The 18,943-nt window shown below is 49.7% G+C and overlaps 1 protein-coding gene across 1 annotated transcript; it reads left to right on the top strand.

The window, feature by feature from the left end:
• The first annotated feature begins 10,073 nt into the window (after nucleotides 1-10,073).
• Nucleotides 10,074-17,979, top strand: LOC105046531 (HVA22-like protein k). Its single transcript, XM_073259869.1, has 8 exons — nucleotides 10,074-10,393; nucleotides 12,203-12,261; nucleotides 12,507-12,604; nucleotides 14,086-14,137; nucleotides 15,050-15,113; nucleotides 16,183-16,278; nucleotides 16,899-16,971; nucleotides 17,602-17,979. Exons 1-8 carry the CDS (start codon nucleotides 10,361-10,363, stop codon nucleotides 17,721-17,723), a joined length of 597 nt encoding a protein of 198 aa, XP_073115970.1. The 5' UTR covers nucleotides 10,074-10,360; the 3' UTR covers nucleotides 17,724-17,979.
• Nucleotides 17,980-18,943: the final 964 nt, after the last annotated feature.

Below are 18,943 nucleotides of genomic sequence, written 5' to 3'. Positions count from 1 at the left end.
AGTCGGTCGGTCGGTGGGTATCCCCCAACAGTTGCCCCCCTCCACTCCCAAGTCGGGTGGAGAGCTGGTCGATGCCTTCATTCGGGTAGCAAGGCCGGACGACTGGGAGTGGATTTGTCGCATGTGCAGATCCGACCGTACCGCCGGCTGATCCGTTGTCAGACATCTCACGAATCCCAGTGATCCGAACGTCTAGTCGATGCCGGAAGTCGCGCCGGCGTCAGGTGTCAGACGCCACGTCTTGTCGTTGTCAGCCGTCACGTCGGTGCCAGAAGATCGGGTGCCGGACGATACCGCATCAGTCGATCGGATATTCGGCGCCGATCGTGGATGAGGCGTCCCATCGGGAACGCGGACCGGCGCGGGCGGCCGACGGCGGAGCCAACCCCCGCGCGCCGCGTGTCAAGGTGGTTGGCCGGCGCCCGCTCCGGCATTTAATGCAGGCGGTGCGGGCGTCCCGGGGCGAAGCGCGCCGAATCCTTAGCCAACCGGCGGGCGCCACGCGTCGCGCATCTGGGGGACCTTGGTCGGCGCGGGAGCATCTCGGCCGTCGGTCGGCCCTATATATATAGGACCTCCCGGACCCTGACCCACATTTGCCATTTGCTGGGGAAACTCTGTCCGGGCGATTTTTCGGTCGTCGCGGGCAGAGCTCTTCTCTACTTCCGGAGGGTCCATCGGGTTCGTGGTCCTCCTTCCCCTTCTTGCTTTCTTCCCTCCTTTCCTTTCTTTCGGTTCCTGCACAATGACCAGGAAACCGACTCAGGGAGCTCGGTCGGGGAACCGACCGACGACACCCGATCGGCTCCGGAAGATGAGGCCTCCTCGCTTTCGGGGGCCGAACGTCGATCAGCTTCGGGAGCACTATCGCATCCCGGAGCAGTTCGGCTCTATAGCTCCAGGGCCGGCGGTCGGGTCACAACCTCCGCCCGGCGACCTGGGGCTGTACGTTGAGGACCTTCGTGCGGGGTCTTCGACTTCCTATTGTCCGGGAGTTCGTCCGGAATCTGCTTGATTACTACGGACTCTGTCCGGCGCAACTGGCGCCGAACTCTGTCCTGGCTAATCATTTCTTTCGCGCTGTTGTGTCAGCTCTTGCCGACCAACCCCCGCGTTTCCCTCTTCCGGGCCTTCTTCGTGCTCCGACCCCACCCTAAGGCCCGAGGGTGGTGGCTCTTCAACCCCCGGAAGGGTCTTGCCTTCATAACCGGTCTTCCATCGTCCATTCATGGATGGAAGAACCAGTTTTTCTTTGTTCCTCTTCCTCCTCTTGGGGCTTTCCTTCTCGCTGGGGTGTACCCCGAACTGAGGCCAACGGACAACAGTCGGGTCGACGTGGTACGACCGGGAGGACTTCCACGACTCAAAGACATGTTGGTCCCGAAGCAGAGGGAGCTTGTTACCGAGCAAGCTCTCTATGATGCCGGCCTGAGTCTGGTCCCCCGAATAGGTATCGCCCGATTCCTCAGCTTTTCTTTTTGTTCGGCTTTAGGGTAGTTCCGTCCGCCTTTAACAGTGGTCGGTTTTGCAGGGACACCGCCGAGGATGAGGCCGACCGACGCCGAAATTCGTCAGTTTGCCCGCCCGAGGAAAGGCCAGCGTCGGGGAGGCCCTTCGCGCCCTTCAAGAGACCAGCCCCAGTCCCGCCAACCGTGGAAGCGTCGGCGACCGAGAGGTCGGAGCCGATTATAGCCCTCGCGGCTCCGACCGTCCGAGTCGAGGAGAGGCGACCGAGGGAATGGCCGAAGGAGTGTCGGCGGTTTCGCCCGCGGGGTGGAGCCGGATGTCGTTCGGGAAGCCGAACATCGTCCGGAGGCGTCCGCTGGCGCAACGGGGGCGCCGGGTCGAACTCCAGCGTCCCATCGCTGCCAGCCCCGTCGGTCGGGCAAGCTGATCGGGGGAAAGCCCCGATGGAGCCCTCGGAGGAGGAGAGATCAATGCCCCAAAGCGCATACTACCCCGAGGGTGCATCGGCCTTGGCCGATCACAACCTTGCGAGGAGGTTGTGCCAGGGGATCCTCCTCCCTACCGACGTTCAGTCGTTGCGATCTCGGCAGGTGACCGAGATGCTGTCGCGGTTCTACCCGTCGATGGTGGAGGTAAGCTTCGCGTCCCCTTTTCCCTTAAAAATTTTTGCTTGCCACATAATTCTGACAAAGCTTTTTTCCGTCGGCAGCTGATCTTCACCATGTCCGAGTTGGAGGCCGGATACCGAAGGTTCGGCGACGTTCGGGCAGCCTTCAAGGAAAGGTCGGCGGCGGCCGAGGCCGAAAGAACGATGCTAGTCGACCAGCTACAGGAGTCGGTCGACCGGGAGGCCAAGTTGACGGACGAGGTCTCCGGCTTATGGCCGAACTGAAGTCGGCCAAGAAGGAGGCCAAGCACAAAGGCCGGGTCGTGCGTCGTCTTCGACGCGAACGGGACAGTGCCACCTCCGAACTCCAAGGGGGAACGCGAGCAACTTCGGGTCAGCCTGGGGAAGCTCGCGAAAACCGAAGAGGACTTGTCCATCGCCCAAATCGACGCCGAAATTGCCAGGGCCGAGGCGGAGTTGGCGAAGGAGGAGCTGGCCCACGTTGAGGACGAGGCACGGTCGGCGAGGGAGTCGGGCCGATCGTGCGGTTGAGGACTTCCGGGCCTCCGACCGGTTCAAGGAGGAGATGCTCGAATCGGGCTTCGCCTCCTACCGGGTCGGGTTCGAAGATGGTCGGGATGCCGTCCATGCCTTGTACCCGGAGGTGGACGTCAGCCGAGTCGCGCCGCTACTCGCCGAAGAGGACGGAACCGAAGAGGAGGCCGACCATCAGTCGGGAGACATCATCCCAACGGAGGAAGCCGTCCCGGAGCAGGAGCCGACCGGAGGTCCCTTGCCGACTGAAGGACATCCTTCCGCCGCCGACCCAGCGCCGCTCATGGTCGAGACGCCGATTCTTCCCGATCCTCCGTCGGTCGAAGAGATTATCCAGGACGAATGATCGGTCCAGCCGACTGTCTTCCTTTTGTTTCTTTTTGAAAACACATGTAATCGGCTTCGGCCCGACTTTGTAATTTCTTTTAATCAATGAATGAAATTGTATTCTCTTTTGCTTCTTGTTTGTAATGTTTCTTATCGCTGTAATGTCGAACCCTAGTCGCCAACTTAGAGAAGTCGCCAACTCGGGTAAGTCGGTAGGACTCAACCGGCTTGCACAGCTCCGAAGTAGCTTGTGTCCCGACTTTAGGTCGGTTTTCAATAATTGTAGTCGCTATTCGGGCGCATCTGTTAAGTCGGGATCCGATCGAACCTGGTAAGGTTCGGTAGTCGGACTTCCGTAGATGCGTTCACTCGAACATCGACCGGCGCAGTGTCGGGGGAGCGATAGTAAGTCGGATCCCCAAGCACTTGCGTCGGGTTCTCATGTCCTTCGACAGACGGTGGCGAACCGAGTGTCGTTCAGCCGGCCGCAGGTCGTGTCATGTGATAGACGGTGGTAAGCCGAATATCCCTCAGCCGGTCGTAGCCCGGTCGGAATGTCGCGGCAACAGCCGCGTGGGCTTTTAGCCTTTCTTCGGTCGGGGCCCGATCGATCAGTCGGCCGATGGATTCTGCCCGAAAATTCGACCGTAGAAGGAGTACAAACTCCCGTCATCGTAGATGCATCGGTCCGAGTAAGGGGCCGATGTGTCGTCGGTTCCAGGTCCGCGTCGATGCGTCGGGGCTGAGCGCCGATCAGTAGTCGAAGAGTTAGAACTCTGATTTTTCAAACTGAACTTGTATTCCGATGATTGAATTACAGAATTCACTGGTAATACAGCTTCAAGTTGTCGGCGTTCCAAGTCCGGGGAATGGTTTTTCCCTCAAGGGTTTCCAGCCGATAGGCTCTCGGCCCGAAGGTGTCAGCAACCTTGTAGGGTCCTTCCCAGTTGGGAGCCATCTTCCCTTGGTCCAAGGGCTTCGACACCTCCGCCTTCCTCAAGACTAGGTCGCCAGGTTTAAAGAGCTTTGGTCTGACCTTGGCGTTGTAGTACCGGGCGACCCTCTGTCGGTATGAGGCCATTCGGATTTGAGCCTCATCTCGCAGTTCGGGGAGGAGGTCTAGGTCGGCCCTCCGGCTTTCGGAGTTGTCCGACTCGCGGTACTGCTCGACCCTTGAAGATGGCAGGCCAATCTCGAGCGGGATCATAGCTTCTGTCCCGTAGGCCAAACTGAACGGCGACTCCCCGGTCGGGATACGGGGGGTCGTTCGGTAAGCCCATAGGACGGAGCCCAGCTCGTCGACCCAGAGACCTTTGGCTTCGTTCAGTCGGGTCTTGAGTCCATGGAGCAAGGTTCGGTTCGTCACCTCGACCTCGCCATTGGACTGTGGGTGCCCGACTGAAGTTAGTCGATGACGGATGTGGAACCTGGCGCAGAAGTCCTTGAAGTCTTGGTTGTCGAATTGCCGCCCGTTGTCGGTGATGATGGTGTGCGGCAATCCGAACCTGAAGATGATGGACTTTTGGACGAAGTCCTCCATCTTCCGCTCGGTGATCTGCGCCAAGGGCTCAGCCTCGACCCACTTCGTGAAGTAGTCGATGGCGACAACGATGAACTTCCTTTGGCCCGATGCCGGTGGGAAGGGGCCGAGAATATCGACTCCCCACTGAGCGAAGGGCCACGGAGCGACAAGGGGAGCGATTTGGCTGGCCGGTTGGCGCTGAATATTGGCATACTTCTGGCATGGCTCGCACCTTCGGACCAACTCTGCCGCATCCTTTCGCATGGTCGGCCAGTAGTAGCCCCGTCGCAAGACCTTGAAGGCTAAGGACTTGCCCCCCAAGTGATTCCCACAAATTCCTTCGTGAACCTCTCGAAGAGCGTAGTCGGCGTCGGTCGGTCCCAAACACCTGAGCAGAGGGAGGGAGAACGACCTCTTGTAGAGTCGGCCGTCCATGATCACATATTGTGACGCCGACCATCGGAGTCGCTTGGCCTCCGCGGGATCTTTGGGACTGGTCCCGTCGGACAAGTACCGGACGATCGGGTCCATCCAACTTGGTTCGGACGCTAGCTGCTGCACTTCTTCGACCCGATCAATGCTCGGCTGTTGGAGGTTTTCGACAAACGTCCGACCCAAAGAATCATAGGCCGACGTTGCCAATCTGGAGAGAGCATCGGCACGAGCGTTCTCCGTCCTGGGGATGTGGGAGATCTCGAAATACTCGAGGCGGGCCACGAGATCCTTTACCTTCTGAAGATACTGGATCATGGTCGGATCTCGCGCCTCGAAGTCGCCCTTGACCTGCCCCACGATTAGCTGAGAGTCGGAGAATGCCCGGAGGCTGTCGACGCCCAATTCCTTCGCCATCCTCAAGCCCGCGAGGAGTGCCTCGTATTCGGCTTGATTGTTGGAGGCCTTGAAGTCGAACCGGAGGGCGTATTCGGTGACTACCCCGTCCGAGTTCGTGAGCAGGAGCCCGGCCCCGCTTCCCTGAGCGTTGGAGGCTCCGTCGATGTGAAGTACCCAGGTGGAGATCGGGTCCCGCTCAGAGACCGAATCTCGTCCCGGGCCTTCCGCTCCTGACCTTTTGTCGGTCGTCGGGCATTCGGCGATGAAGTCGGCCAAGACCTGAGCCTTCAAGGCAGGCCTCGGTCGGTACTGAATGTCGAACTCGCTGAGCTTCATTGCCCCCTTAGCGAGTCGTCCGGATGTGTCGGGTCGGCGCAGTACGGCCCTCAGGGGCTGGTTGGTGAGTACCACGATGGCGTGGGCCTGGAAGTATGGGCGGAGCCGTTGCGCGGAGACGGTCAGGGCGAAGACCATCTTTTCCGTCTCCGAGTATCTGGCTTCGGCGCCGTGGAGCACTTTGCTGATGTAGTAGATGGGCTGATGGGTTCGGCATTCGTTTTCCCGAACGAGCACCGAACTGATCGCCTCAGAAGATGTAGCCAAGTAGAGATACAAGGTCTCCCCGATCTGCGGCTTTACGAGCAGCGGCGGGGAGGCCAAGTACCTCTTCAGGTCTTCAAAGGCCTGTTCGCACTCATCCGACCAAGAAAAACCATTCGTCTGGCGCAAGGTTTTGAAGAACGGGAGGCACCTTTCAGCTGATCGGGAAATGAATCGGCTAAGAGCGACGATTCTCCCGTTCAGTTGTTGGACCTCCTTCTTGGTGTTTGGATGACGCATGGCGAGGATCGCCTCTATCTTCTCAGGGTTGGCCTCGATCCCTCTCCGAGAAACGAGGAATCCGAGGAACTTCCCCGAGGTCACCCCGAAGGTGCATTTGGTCGGATTGAGCTTCATTCGGTGTCGTCGAAGGGTGCGGAAGGTCTCCTCGAGATCCTGAACATGGTCCGGGATCTGCGTGCTCTTCACCAGCATGTCGTCCACATACACTTCCATGTTGCGGCCGATCTGATCTTTGAAGACCTTATTGACGAGTCGCTGGTAGGTGGCACCGGCGTTCTTCAATCCGAAGGGCATCACCCTGTAGCAGTAGAGGCCCTTGGGGGTCACGAACGCGGTGTGCTCCTCGTCTTCAGGCGCCATCCGGATCTGATTGTACCCGACGAAGGCGTCCATGAAGCTGAGCAGTCGAAATCCGGACGTCGCATCCACCAGCTGGTCGATTTTTGGGAGTGGAAAGCTATCCTTCGGGCATGCTCGGTTGAGGTCGGTGTAGTCGATACAGATCCTCCACTTCCCGTTGGCTTTCTTGACCATGACGACATTGGCGAGCCAATCGGGATACGTGGATTCGCGAATGAAGCCCGCTTCGAGCAGCTTGTCCACTTCCTCGTCGATGGTCTTCTGCCTTTCTGGGGCGAAGGACCTTTTCTTCTGCCTCACCGGTTTCATCGTCGGATCGATGTTGAGTCGGTGAGTCATTGTTTCCGGAGGGATGCCCGACATATCAGCTGCCGACCATGCGAATATGTCGGCGTTGGCCGTCAGAAGCTCCGCCAGTCGGTGGCGTTCGGCGTCGGGCAATTGAGACCCGACCCAAACTTTTCTGTCGGGATTTTCTCCTATCGGGATCGCCTCGAGCTGCTCGGCCGGCGAACCCCGCTCTTCCTCCTCCCGTTGATCCAGTTTGTCGATTGTCAGGGGATCCTTTGTCTCGTTGCTTTGGGCGGAGATTTGAAAGCATCGTCGGGCGAGCTGTTGATCTCCGCGCATCTCCCCGACTCCGTTTCTGGTCGGGAATCGAACAAGGAGATGGTACGTCGAGACGATCGCCCTGAGAGCGTTCAGTCCGGGTCGCCCGAGTATGGCATTGTAGGCCGAAGGGACTTGGACGACCGCGAAGATGAGGGAGACCGTGCTTTGCCGTGGTTCGGTACCGACCGTCACGGGCAGGGTGATTTCTCCTTCTGTCGTGACGGTGTCTCCGGCAAAGCCGATCAAGGGCGTGGAGACCCCACTAAGTCGATCCGTCGGTAGTCGCATTCGGGAGAAGGTCGAGTAAAACAAAACATTTGTCGAACTTCCATTATCAACAAAAATTCGTTTTACATCGTAATTGGCTATTGTCGCCGACACAACAACAGCATCATCGTGGGGAGTCTGGATGCCCCGAACGTCGTCTTCCGCGAAGGTGATTACGTCGTTCGGTCGTGGCTTTTTGGTCGGCTCCCCCCTGTAGACGTCCCCGATCCCAGCCGCTTGAAAATCATGTTGATGACTCCGGCCGTCGGCTGGTTAGTCGGTGCCTCTTCAGTCGGCTGGGGGCATCGATCGGCAGTCGGTCGGGTCGGCGGACCCTTTCGAAACTTGCCGAGATACCCTCGGCGGATGAGATTTTCGATCTCGTCCTTCAACTGGATGCATCGCTCGGTGTCGTGGCCGTGGCTCCGATGGAACCGGCAGTACTTCCGATGGTTGAGGCCCTTTGCCTTCAGAGGCGGAGGCCGTCGCAGGTATTCCTTCCCCTCGATCTCCATCAAGATCTGCGCACGGGGAGCGGAGAGAGGAGTGTAGGAGTCATACCTGGGACGCACCGACCTTGGAGTCTGTCGGCGGGGTGATTTTTGGATCTGTCGGGGTGGAGAAAGCCGACTACCGGCCGGGGGCCGGCTTGGTTCGGCGGGCTCCCGACCTTTTCTTCGTTTCTCCTTCGGACCCCTGGGCTCGACCAAGCGTCGGTCGGACGCTCCTTCGTCCGCGCGCATATACTTGTATGCGCGCTCCAATAGCTCGGCGTATGTTCGGGGGAGGGTCTTGTCCAGAGAATAGGTAAATCGGGACGACCTCAGGCCCCTCTTCATGGCTGAAACCGCCATGTCTTCGTTGAGGTCCCGGACCTCGAGCGTGGCAGCGTTGAATCGCGCCACGAAGTGTCGGAGCGTCTCGTTTTCCCCCTGCTTGAGGGAGAAAAGGCTATCCGACGTTCGCGGCGGCTTTCGGCTGGTGCTGAAATGGGCCACGAACGAGTGCTCGAGCTGTGCGAAGGAATGGATACTGCCCGATCGAAGACCGGAGTACCAAGCCCTGGCAGCCTTGCGAAGTGTGGCGGGAAAACCGATGCAAAAAAGAGCGTCGGTTGCCCCTTGAATTGTCATGAGAGCTTTATAGCTCTCGAGGTGGTCGACTGGGTCGGTGGAGCCGTCGTAGGGCTCCACGTGCGGCATCTTGAACCGACTGGGAATCGGCTCGTCGAGGACCAGTCGGGAGAGAGGTTGGGTGGTCTGGAAGTCGACATCATTCGAAGACTTCTGGCCGTCCATCTGCAATTGGGCGAGTCGGCGGTCGATCTCCTCGAACCGTCGCTCGTAGTCGTCCGCTCGTCGATGCTGGGAGACCCCAGGAGTGGAGCCTCCGGAAGACTCTGAAGGAGAGGCCGACGGTGTGCGCGGCCGCTTTTCCTTTCTCGCCCGTTCCAACGGGGAAGGAGAGGGCCGCTGGGACCGTCGGTCGTCGCGCCGAGGTCGACCCTCCTCCTCCCCGTGGGAGCGCTGTTGGGAGTGCTCGCCTGGAGGCGGCGGGGTCGGCGCGACCGTCGGCGGCTGCTCCTGGAAGGCATAGGTCGGGCCGCCGGTTGTTGCTGGAGGCTTTTGACTGCGTCGGTCAGCACGGTAATCTGCCGCACGATGGCCGCAATCTGGGCCTCCGTGGTTACTGCGGGGTGCGGAGAGCTAGGCTCCGCCGCCGATGGGGGCGGGGAGGCTTCTTCCCGGCGGGAAGAACGCCTTGCCGACCCAGTGATTCTCGATCGTTGAGCTCTTGTCTTTGTCATGCTGTCCCCTACCTGGCGCGCCAATCTGTTGCGGCCAATCGCCTCGTCGCCCGATCGCCGGGAAGCGTGCACCTGCAAAAGGAAGTCCGCACTGACCGGAGGCGGCTCCGGTGGGGACCCTCCGACGGTCAAGTCAGAGAGGTGACTGGGCAACAGTGAAATGCAGACAGAGAGCTCGGAGAGGGAGAGAGAGAGAGAGAGGGGCGAGCCTGCGTATGTGGGAGAGACGGGCGGATCGATCCCTTGCACTGTTGCCTTCCCCGGTATATATAGTGGAGCACGGTATGGCGCCATCATTAATGGCGCGGACAAGTGAGGAACTGTCAACTCACTGTAGGCTGTCAGAGCCGCCGTGAAAATGTCACGTCGCCGTGTAGCCGTCTAATCACCAGGGTTGACCCGGTTCTCGGCGGGACAACGCCCCTAGGTGACCGTGCCGCATGTCCGTGTCAGAGCTGACAACGTCTGGCGGCCGTACGGCGGTTGGTGGAGTCGGCCGACCCAGGGTCGGTGGCCAGCAGAGTTGCGTCGGACTCCTCCGTCGGTCGGCGAGCTTCATGTGGGTCGGCTAACGGACCTCTGGGTTTAGTCGGTCGGGAATGGACCGTGGGATGGCCGCAGTTAGCCGCTGATGGCGTCCGTCGGCCTGTCGCCCGACTTATGATCGGCCAGGCAGAGTCGTCCGTCGGGTCGTCGGTTAGTCGGCCGGGCTGCCAGGTCGGGCCCTCCGATAGTCGGTCGGTCGGGCTGCCAGACGGTCGGGCCCTCCGACAGACGGTCGGTCGGGCTGCCAGACGGTCGGGCCCTCCGACAGACGGTCGGTCGGTCGGTGGGTATCCCCCAACAGTATTTACCATGTTGATCATCATCTATTGTCAGCAAGTCCAGATTTTTCTCAATAAGTTTCAAGCACAATATGAAAGCAGCAATTTCGGTGCCGACTCCACTTTGAACCGAATCTGATACAAAGCTGCTGCGAATCCGACCCGTTTGAAATCCGGTCGGTTCTTTCACCACCTCCTTGAAAAGCCTCTCTGCCTTCGCATTCGCATTCGCATTCGCGTTCGCATTCGCCTCCAAGAAAAAAGACGACGAGGAGGGCTCTCTGTGGAGTTGCATCTCACCTCTCCGATCTCATCCCTCACGCCGGCGTTCCATACCAATGGCGCTCCTCGGATCCGCCATCCCTAGCGAGGTTCGGAATCCTTAATTCCCCTCTCTCTCTTAAGTATGATATGTGGAAGGGGTTTCATATTTTTCTATTATCCTGAACTCGCATATGCATCCAAAATTACTACAATAATCAGGGATGAAGTTGATGTCCATGCTAGGTTTTGTTATCGGCTAATTCTTGGCCAGCTCTATAGATCATATGATATTTCCATGAAGAAATTGTATAATTCGTAAAAAAAAGAGAGAAAAACCTGTTTTTAATGCGAGATATTTCAAGTATTTATGATAATTCTTGGTCCGTATATGGATAAATTTCATGATGTTTACAACACGAGTCTGCACTTTATGCTTGAAAATTGAGAGTTAGTTGATGCTTCTGAAGAACGTTACATAATTTGAAGGAACGAAACGGTACGCTTCCCGTCCTCTTGATGAGAACATGCAACATGGACTGGAGATTGAAAGTGAAATTAAATTTCTGAGAGATGATGGAGTGTAAAAAATGACTAGGTTGAAGACAACTTAGTCTGCTTTTCCCTGATGTCTGTGTTCCAAAGCTTGAATCTTTTAGTGATGTGGTTAGCTCTGAAGCTGATTCATGGATCGAAAATTGAAATGGTTTGTAAGGAAGAGTACAGAATTGCCCTTGTAATGAATGAAAGCAAGGCCCAAGTTTATATGAGTTAAAATATCTTTTCAATCATACATAGTGAAGTTTGAGGGATTTTCTTATGGAGGTTTATTTCAGAAGGTTGTACCTCAACTTCTGTCATGCTTATCTATCTGTCTGAAAGAAGGAACAGTTGGTACCAAGGGTTGTTGTCTTATAATCTTATTCGGTGATCCTAAAATGATGATGGTTCAAGTATATGCTTCGAGTTATGATTTTGAGGAGATCATAAGTTGATGGAGTCTCACAAATGTGTTGATGCAAGATGCAGAGAGGAGGTATTATAATCCTACACATAGTTAACCTTAATACAGGGATCATGCATGATTTTTTTAATTATTGCAGGTCATGAACTGGGCTCTTGTTTAGGAAAGTTAGTTCATGGCATGCATTTGTCTGACCTTTCCATGATGATCAATCATACTTTTTCAGTAGGGATTTTGAAGACATTTTTACTTCTTGCAGGTTTGCTAAATGTTAGAATAGGCTGTGGTAAGTGGATATTCTTTTTTTCTGTCTGTGGAGCTTTTTATCGGGTGTTTAATTATACAAATAGAGAGGGAGATAATATAATTTTGGTTTATGAAGAACACTTCTATTCTTTGTGGACATCTTCAAACCAAGTTCAATGGTTCTTGGTGGTATTGATTTGCTTTGATCTGGCCATGGGTCTCTTTAATCTTATTGTGCAATCCTTCTTGTTTAAACAATCAAATTAGAGGATCAAACTATCAAAGTATGATCTATCAAAGTTTGAGAGCTTTCTATGTCTTACTCGTGACATGGATTGAAGGCTCTAAAATTTGGTAATGAGTGTGTAGTTAGGCACTGAGCAAGAGAGAGACCTGCTGTGAAGTATGGATAATAGTTGGCAGGAAGGACATCAATCTCATAAACTTGTAAATAATCTAAATTAAGAAGAGAAAAAGGTAATTGAGGTTCTTTATCTGTTTGTATGAATAAATGCTTATTTATTTGGATCCATGCTGCCTGCTTATATGATAACTCCTTCCAGGTCTTAGATGAGTATGAACAATAATTGGATTGTTGCTTTCAAGCTAATGGTTCTTTGTCAAGTATTTGTTACACTCATGAAAACATATTGCATCTGCTCGATTTTGAGATTGAATTCCATGTTCACAAATCTCATATAACTTGCAGGTTGGTTTGCGCTTGCTGCTTTGCCCAATTGGTTCTAACATTGTCACTAGAACAGCTTGGTGAGCTTTAGTGTCATTTTTTTAATTATATTTGACATATATAGGTTGTGCTTTGCTTGTAGAAAAACTAACTGTTTGACCAAGAAATGTGACCCATTAATTGCTCGATGTTTATTTTATATGCAATAGAACTGCTTGTATTGCTTTTTACTGGTCAAAAGATTTTTGAATGGTAAAACGTAAGGCATGAAAACACTATCTTTGATATCTCATATTTTTATATCACTTTCTTTTGGCTTGTGCAGCTGTACGGTAGGGATTGGCTTGCCCATTTACTCTACGTTCAAGGCTATAGAGAAGAAAGACCGGAATGAGCAAGAAAAGTGGCTCTTGTATTGGGCAGGTTAGTGATGACAATGGTTGTATTTTGTTCATTATTCGAAATGGTGACCCTTCTTTCTCGTTGTACTTTCTCTCTGCGCTAAAAGATGTAGGTGCAAACAGCCCTTTTTGGTGTCACAATAGTTGCTTTTAAGGGATGAAAGAAAAAAAATTATATAATGTGGTTCTAATTTTCTTCATATTACCTATTTGGAACACCATATTTATTAATAAGTAAGAAATGGCCTGTAATCATCACCTCATGTATTCCTCACCTCCTGTTTTTCTTCTTCTTTTGATTCCGCATTGCCTTTATTGATTTTTGTCCTAGAGTTGCCACGACTATTACTATAAGAGATTTACAATGCTAGCTCAGATAGGATTATGTACCCATTTTGTCCATGGTTTCATTAATTGTGTCTGCTTACGGTCTATCTTGTAAATGTTGAATCATGGGAAAGGACTGGGGAAAGGTGCCTGAATCCATGGATTCTTAACAGCGTAGTTAAGTGTAACCTTTTGTTCGAGCTACTTGATCAAATAAAGGAGATTGTTTATGGGAAACTTAGGCTATTCTTTTTTCTTATGTTTTGTCTTGTAAGTTTCATTAAACATTAATCATCTTGTATGTAAAGGCTTTTTTTTTTTTTTTCTATATCCTATGTAGAAGGGAATCTTGAGATCATGGTCTTCTCACATACAAAGCGGATTTTTAATTGATGCCATTTCCCTACATGACTAGATTGGTATTCATTTGCCTTTGATAACATGGGAACAAGTGCCAATTATGTAGATGAAAGGTATCAATCCCATAGGTAAATAGCGAGAAAGATTTGAAGAGAAGCACAAGCAATATAGCACATAAAAGATCAATGCAATGAAAGTGTTGGTAACTTTGGACTGAACAACTGATGCCGACCCATATCGGTCATGCTATTCCATGGTAGTAAGTTATTAGTATTAGTATGTCTCTTAGTATTGTACTATATTGACACATGGTATGACATTCTAGTGCTGTTATGCTAGAACTAGCAGGCAAGCTTTGTATCATATGGAGCCTTACGATACTGGTAACCCACAGGTAGTTTAAACCTTGATTGGTTGTATTGTGATGGTGGATGAAAAGGCAATCAAACTCGATATGGTTCGTCCACGCATGAGTTGGATTCTTGGCATGTGAATAGCACTCTGAGTATCATTAAATAATGCATGTGTAATAAGATCTATACCTTCATGCCATCAAGAAGGCATCAAGGCCAAACATTTTCAAGGAGCTCTTGCTTTCATAATGTTATGAAGATTTTACCTTCAACTTTCTTGTACCCAATTTAAGATTTCAGTAAACAGTTGCAAAAGTACTTGCTGTTTATGTACTCAGACAGGAAAACAATTCTTTTCTGACAGAAATACATGGCATTCTCTTTATTATGTACTTGTTGTTGTCTTGGCTTCCAACCCTTTCTGGTAACTGATAATTAAATTCATGTTTTTTGGAATTTGCAGCTTATGGATCTTTCAGTCTTGTGGAAGTGTTCTCTGACAAAATTCTTTCCTGGTATATTTATTTGTATGAAAACTTGATCTGCTTTATTAATTATTTAAGGCTTAGATTTTGGATTGTGTTGTTGACATATTTGCAGGATGTCCATTATATTGTTATGACTTGTTATTTCTGGAAAACTAGTGGTTTTGGGTGCAAGAACTGGTAACACTTCAGTTTGTGTACAAAGAATTCGTACTACTATGGCTTCTGTCTGGGAAGATTCCTTCATGATTCCAGATATACTTTGAGTTTGACCCTGCCATGTCCATCCATTTTTGCTTCATAATCTATGAAATACCATGCACCAGAGGGTCTTTGCCAGAAACTATAGAGTTCTGCATAACCCTGAAAATCACTATACTGCATGGAAAATTTCAGTAGATGGACAGTTTGTGCACCAAGAATTGATGCTATTATGGCTTCTGTGTGGGAAGACTCCTTCATGATTCCAGATATACTTTGAGTTTGGCCTTGCAATTTCCATCCATTTTTGTTTCATAATCTTTGAATACCATGCACCAAAGGTTCTTTTCCAGAAACTACAAGAGTTCTGCATAGCCCCTGGAAATCACAATACTACATGGAAAATTTCAGTAGATGGACAAAGTCCTTACCTAGATGTGACTTTGAAGTTTAGTTTAGATTTAAACAAGACTATGAGAGACTAAAGTTTTTACCAGATTACAGTTTGGCTGTTATCGAGATCTTCATCATGTGCAAGATTAGGATAATATTCTCTGGCACTCAGCTAAACCAATGCTTTTTGGATCCTTACAATTATTGATATGAACATGATGCAATTAAATATTTTTAAACATGTATTTGCTGATATTTTCATTTCAAGCTGACTTAACGTGAAAGACTTACTCACTATTGAATCAAATATTTTATAATCCAGCATGGCTGTTTGGTCATATTTTGCAGGTTTCCATTTTACTACCACATGAAGTTTGCTTTTCTTGTTTGGCTCCAACTCCCATCCGGTAATGTATGTAATTCGTATCAATGCTCCATAACAGATTTGCTCTATATATCAGAATTGTATTTTAGCAGGTCATTGATCTTTCTTTTAAAACATCAGAAATTATTCTAGTGTATAAAATAAATTCTATGAATTAGGATACTCTATGAATTCATAGGCACATTCCTTCGTTGTAATCCTATCCAGTACCCTTATCATCTTCCCTTCCCACCTAACCCCGGATTCAACAACAGTAGCTTCCTCCCTCTCCAAGCCAACTGCCTGCCGATCTTCACTCTCACATTGTCCCATTCCCTCTTCATTGTCTACCCCACCTCCCCTCTTCCTTGTCTACATCCACCACTCCTCCTTGGGCGTGCATGGTTTCCCTTGATCTCTTTGCCAATCTACAGGCATTGGCGGTTTGGTTATGGTTGAGGTTTATTTTTGAGGAGTGTTGGGTTTGGGGTAGCACTGTTGGAGAAAAGCGAACAGTGACAGAAATGAAGGAATAAGGCAGGGAAAGGGAGCAGGGTTTCACTGGTAGGAGAGAGAGGGGGAGTGGGAGGAGGATGGAGGAATCTTTCCCCACCTCACTCCCTCCCCCCAACACCCCCCCCCGCCGCCTTCCCCAACCACACCTCTTCCTTCTCACACATGTTGACTTATCCACCCGTTGTGACCTGATGCCCAATCTGCTCAATGACTGGACCTTGTTTCAAGTTGATCCACATTCATTAGGTAATTAAGTACCAATCTTTTGGGCATCTTTGGACACTATGTTAGTCCCAGAAAAAGGATTTCAACCCTTACAGGCTGGCATAAGCTATATGTCATAATACTAAAATATTATTTATTTTTTGACCATGTATGCATAGTCATGTTCGTAAAAGTGTGACTTATGGCTTAACAATTCAATTTTGAACAGTGTCAGTTTTCATGAATTGTGTGGATTGTTAATTTGGATAACCCTCTATGCATTCTGTCTGCTCGATGCTTGGTTCTGAAGTTCCATAATATAGACATGCATTGGATTAGCCATTTCAGTAAGTCTTTAAGGTGGCAACACAGTTGCTTGTTTGTTGTAATATTTCAGGGATCAAAACATTTATATGCCAGGCACCTGCGTCCGTTCCTGTTGAAACATCAGGCTAGAATTGATCGTCTGCTTGGTTTCTTGTCCACTGAAATCGTACGTTTCTTGCTATGCCCCTCTGTTTTAATTGAATTAATAAATGGGCCCTGTAGCTAATATAGACATCCTTTTGCTCCTGTGTGGCTTGGAAAAATGATATATAGGTGAAATTGTGAACTCTGAGCAGTTTCATGCTGTGTAGCCTGTTTTTCATTTTGGGACTTTTGGGATATGACATATGATTCTTCATAGTTTGTATTTTTAAGTGCCCAATGCGCCAAACCCTTTAAAGAATACCTTTATTTTATACAGCAATATTTACTATCACTTTGTTGAATGGTTTAGTCTTTAGGCTAGCTACAATTTATAAGTCATTTGTACTATGTAAGCTAGTCCTGATTGTGTAACATTTAAGTTTTTGCAAATTTTGCTCATCAAATATTTTATGGAATTCAAGCTTTCAGCTTATAAACAGCAATACTTACGATCGTAATGTTGATTGTTTTAGCTGACCCTTGTCTAATAATTGTCTGTTGGTTGTCGTTTTGAATGTCATTTGTAGTATATAAGCTAGTCACAATATGTAGGATTCAGACTTCTAATTTTTCTTCATCAATAATGCTGTATATATGTTTTTCTATAAGATAATGATAAATGGGATTTTGTTAAACATTCAGGAAAAGTTTATGAGCGCTCACCATGGAGAAATTCAGTTTGTGAAAGCTCTGGTTGTTAAGTGTGCTATGACAGGTACAGAGACTCGATCTTTTTTGGTGGTTTATTACTCTTTTTCATCGTCGCGTATGTTAGACAAACCTGCTTGTACAGAAAAGCATATCAGTGCATGCATGAATGTTATGTTCCCATTTATGATTTTTTTTTTTATGCTGGATCATGACCCAAGTTTTAATTTTCAACATATAACAATGGGTTAATGTTTCAGATAACTATAGGTTCTCTATCGCATTTGTTAAAAGATTTCTTTTTTCTTCTTTTATCTTTTATTTCTACCATAGGATGTCAAAAAGATTTGGACATTTTCATACATGTATTTGAGAGTGGAGAAAAATAGCAAGAAGTTCTTTTTAGTGAACCAATATCTTTCATCCAGCGAGTCCATAATTTCCTGGGTTGTCTCTGAGACCCCTAGTCTTGATGTGCTTTTCTTTGCTGGAACTTAGCATGTAAGAGATACATCCACTTGACAAACTGTAGCAACATTCATTGATCTTTGTAATTTAGCATTTCATTAAATTTTTCTTCTGTGGTGTCAGTCTCTTCAGGACTTTGTCCAACTGTTCATGCTAGCTTGTTTTAAGGAATTGTGTATCAGCTCTTCCTGACAATTGGCTGATTCTTCTATAAAATCTCTGAAACCAGCTAATCAGATGGTGAAGGATTTGACTCATCCAGTCCAACCACAAGGGCAGAACATGATTGAGGGCCCTAGCCCACCCACAAGACGAGAGACTCATGATTCAGGCTCAGATGCTGAAAATTGACTTGCAGCATGCGTACGACTTGGTAGGTCTTTATCCATCATACGCTGCTGCCTGATGAGGCACTACGCAGTGTAAATTTTCTGTCTATATTTTTTTCTTACCGAAGCTGTGAATATCCATACTGTTTGAAGTAGTTGTCATTTGAAGTTGGGATGGCGTACACGGGCCCTGATATTTTCTCTTTCCTTGTCGTTACACTGGCCTTGATCTGTAACGTAGTTTTTAACTTCAAGTTACTGGTTCAGTTTCCTCTCTAGCTTTACAGTCTTCAATTGCATGAGAAACAGAACGAGAGCTAATTCATCAGTTGAAATCTTACCAGACTTGGAACATTTTGATCAGGTTTGGTGGAGAGTTTTGCTTCAATTAATGAGAGTTCGAGGAATGTTACATTTGAAAGTTTTGCTTCAAATAATGGGCTATAACAGGAAAATTAAGGCAATATTTTTTTACATTCACTATTCACTGGATTTTTTTTTTAAAAAAATTATCATTTAAGACCGTACGCTCTGTTTTGGCACAAAATAACGCCAAAAAGTGAATTCTGAAAAGGTAGATACAGCGGCAGTCCGCTCCGTGCGCTTGGGTGCTTGCGTTGAGAATCGTGCGGTTTCTTTCAGGCCATTGTTTGAACGGAAGCTGGGCACTTGGCGGTGGCTATGGCGGACAAGGGGAAGGGAAGTGGTGGGAGTGCTTGCTCCTCACTGGAGCTGCGTGGGGAGGCGAAGACGTGGGTTCGGGCTGTGCAGGGTTAGGCACGGCAGTCCCGGTGGATGAAACACAAAATCTCACAGATGGAGTTGGAGGAGCTTCAGCGGTATTTTACAAAGATTCTTAAATTTCTGGAGGAGGATAGAGTGGCGGTGCGGAAGTAATGGGAGAAGGTCTCCATTTTGGTATGCAGTATCGACCAGCGGGTGCTAACGGATTGGATGGCAAAGGAGTTTAAAGATCGGGATAAACTTGCATACAATCCGGAGGGTTTTGCCCTAGCGAAAGACCATCACCTAATCCGTTTTCAATCAACAGCGGATTGTAAGGGGGTTCTCTAGGGTGGGTCATGGTTCGTCATCGGACAGCTATTGACGGTTGAGCCTTGAGTGCCGGGCTTCGTCCCCGAACAAAGCAAGTGCGGTGGGTGGTTGTTTGGGTGCGTCTATCTAGGTTACTAATGAAGTTTTGGAGTTCTGAGATGCTCCAAGGGATTGTGGCGAAGGTAG

The sequence above is a fragment of the Elaeis guineensis genome, chromosome 6, assembly GCF_000442705.2.
Source record: "Elaeis guineensis isolate ETL-2024a chromosome 6, EG11, whole genome shotgun sequence".
In the NCBI taxonomy this organism is placed as follows: domain Eukaryota; kingdom Viridiplantae; phylum Streptophyta; class Magnoliopsida; order Arecales; family Arecaceae; genus Elaeis; species Elaeis guineensis.
The sequence above is the reverse complement of the archived record's forward strand: the minus strand, read 5'-3'. Positions and strand labels throughout refer to the sequence as shown.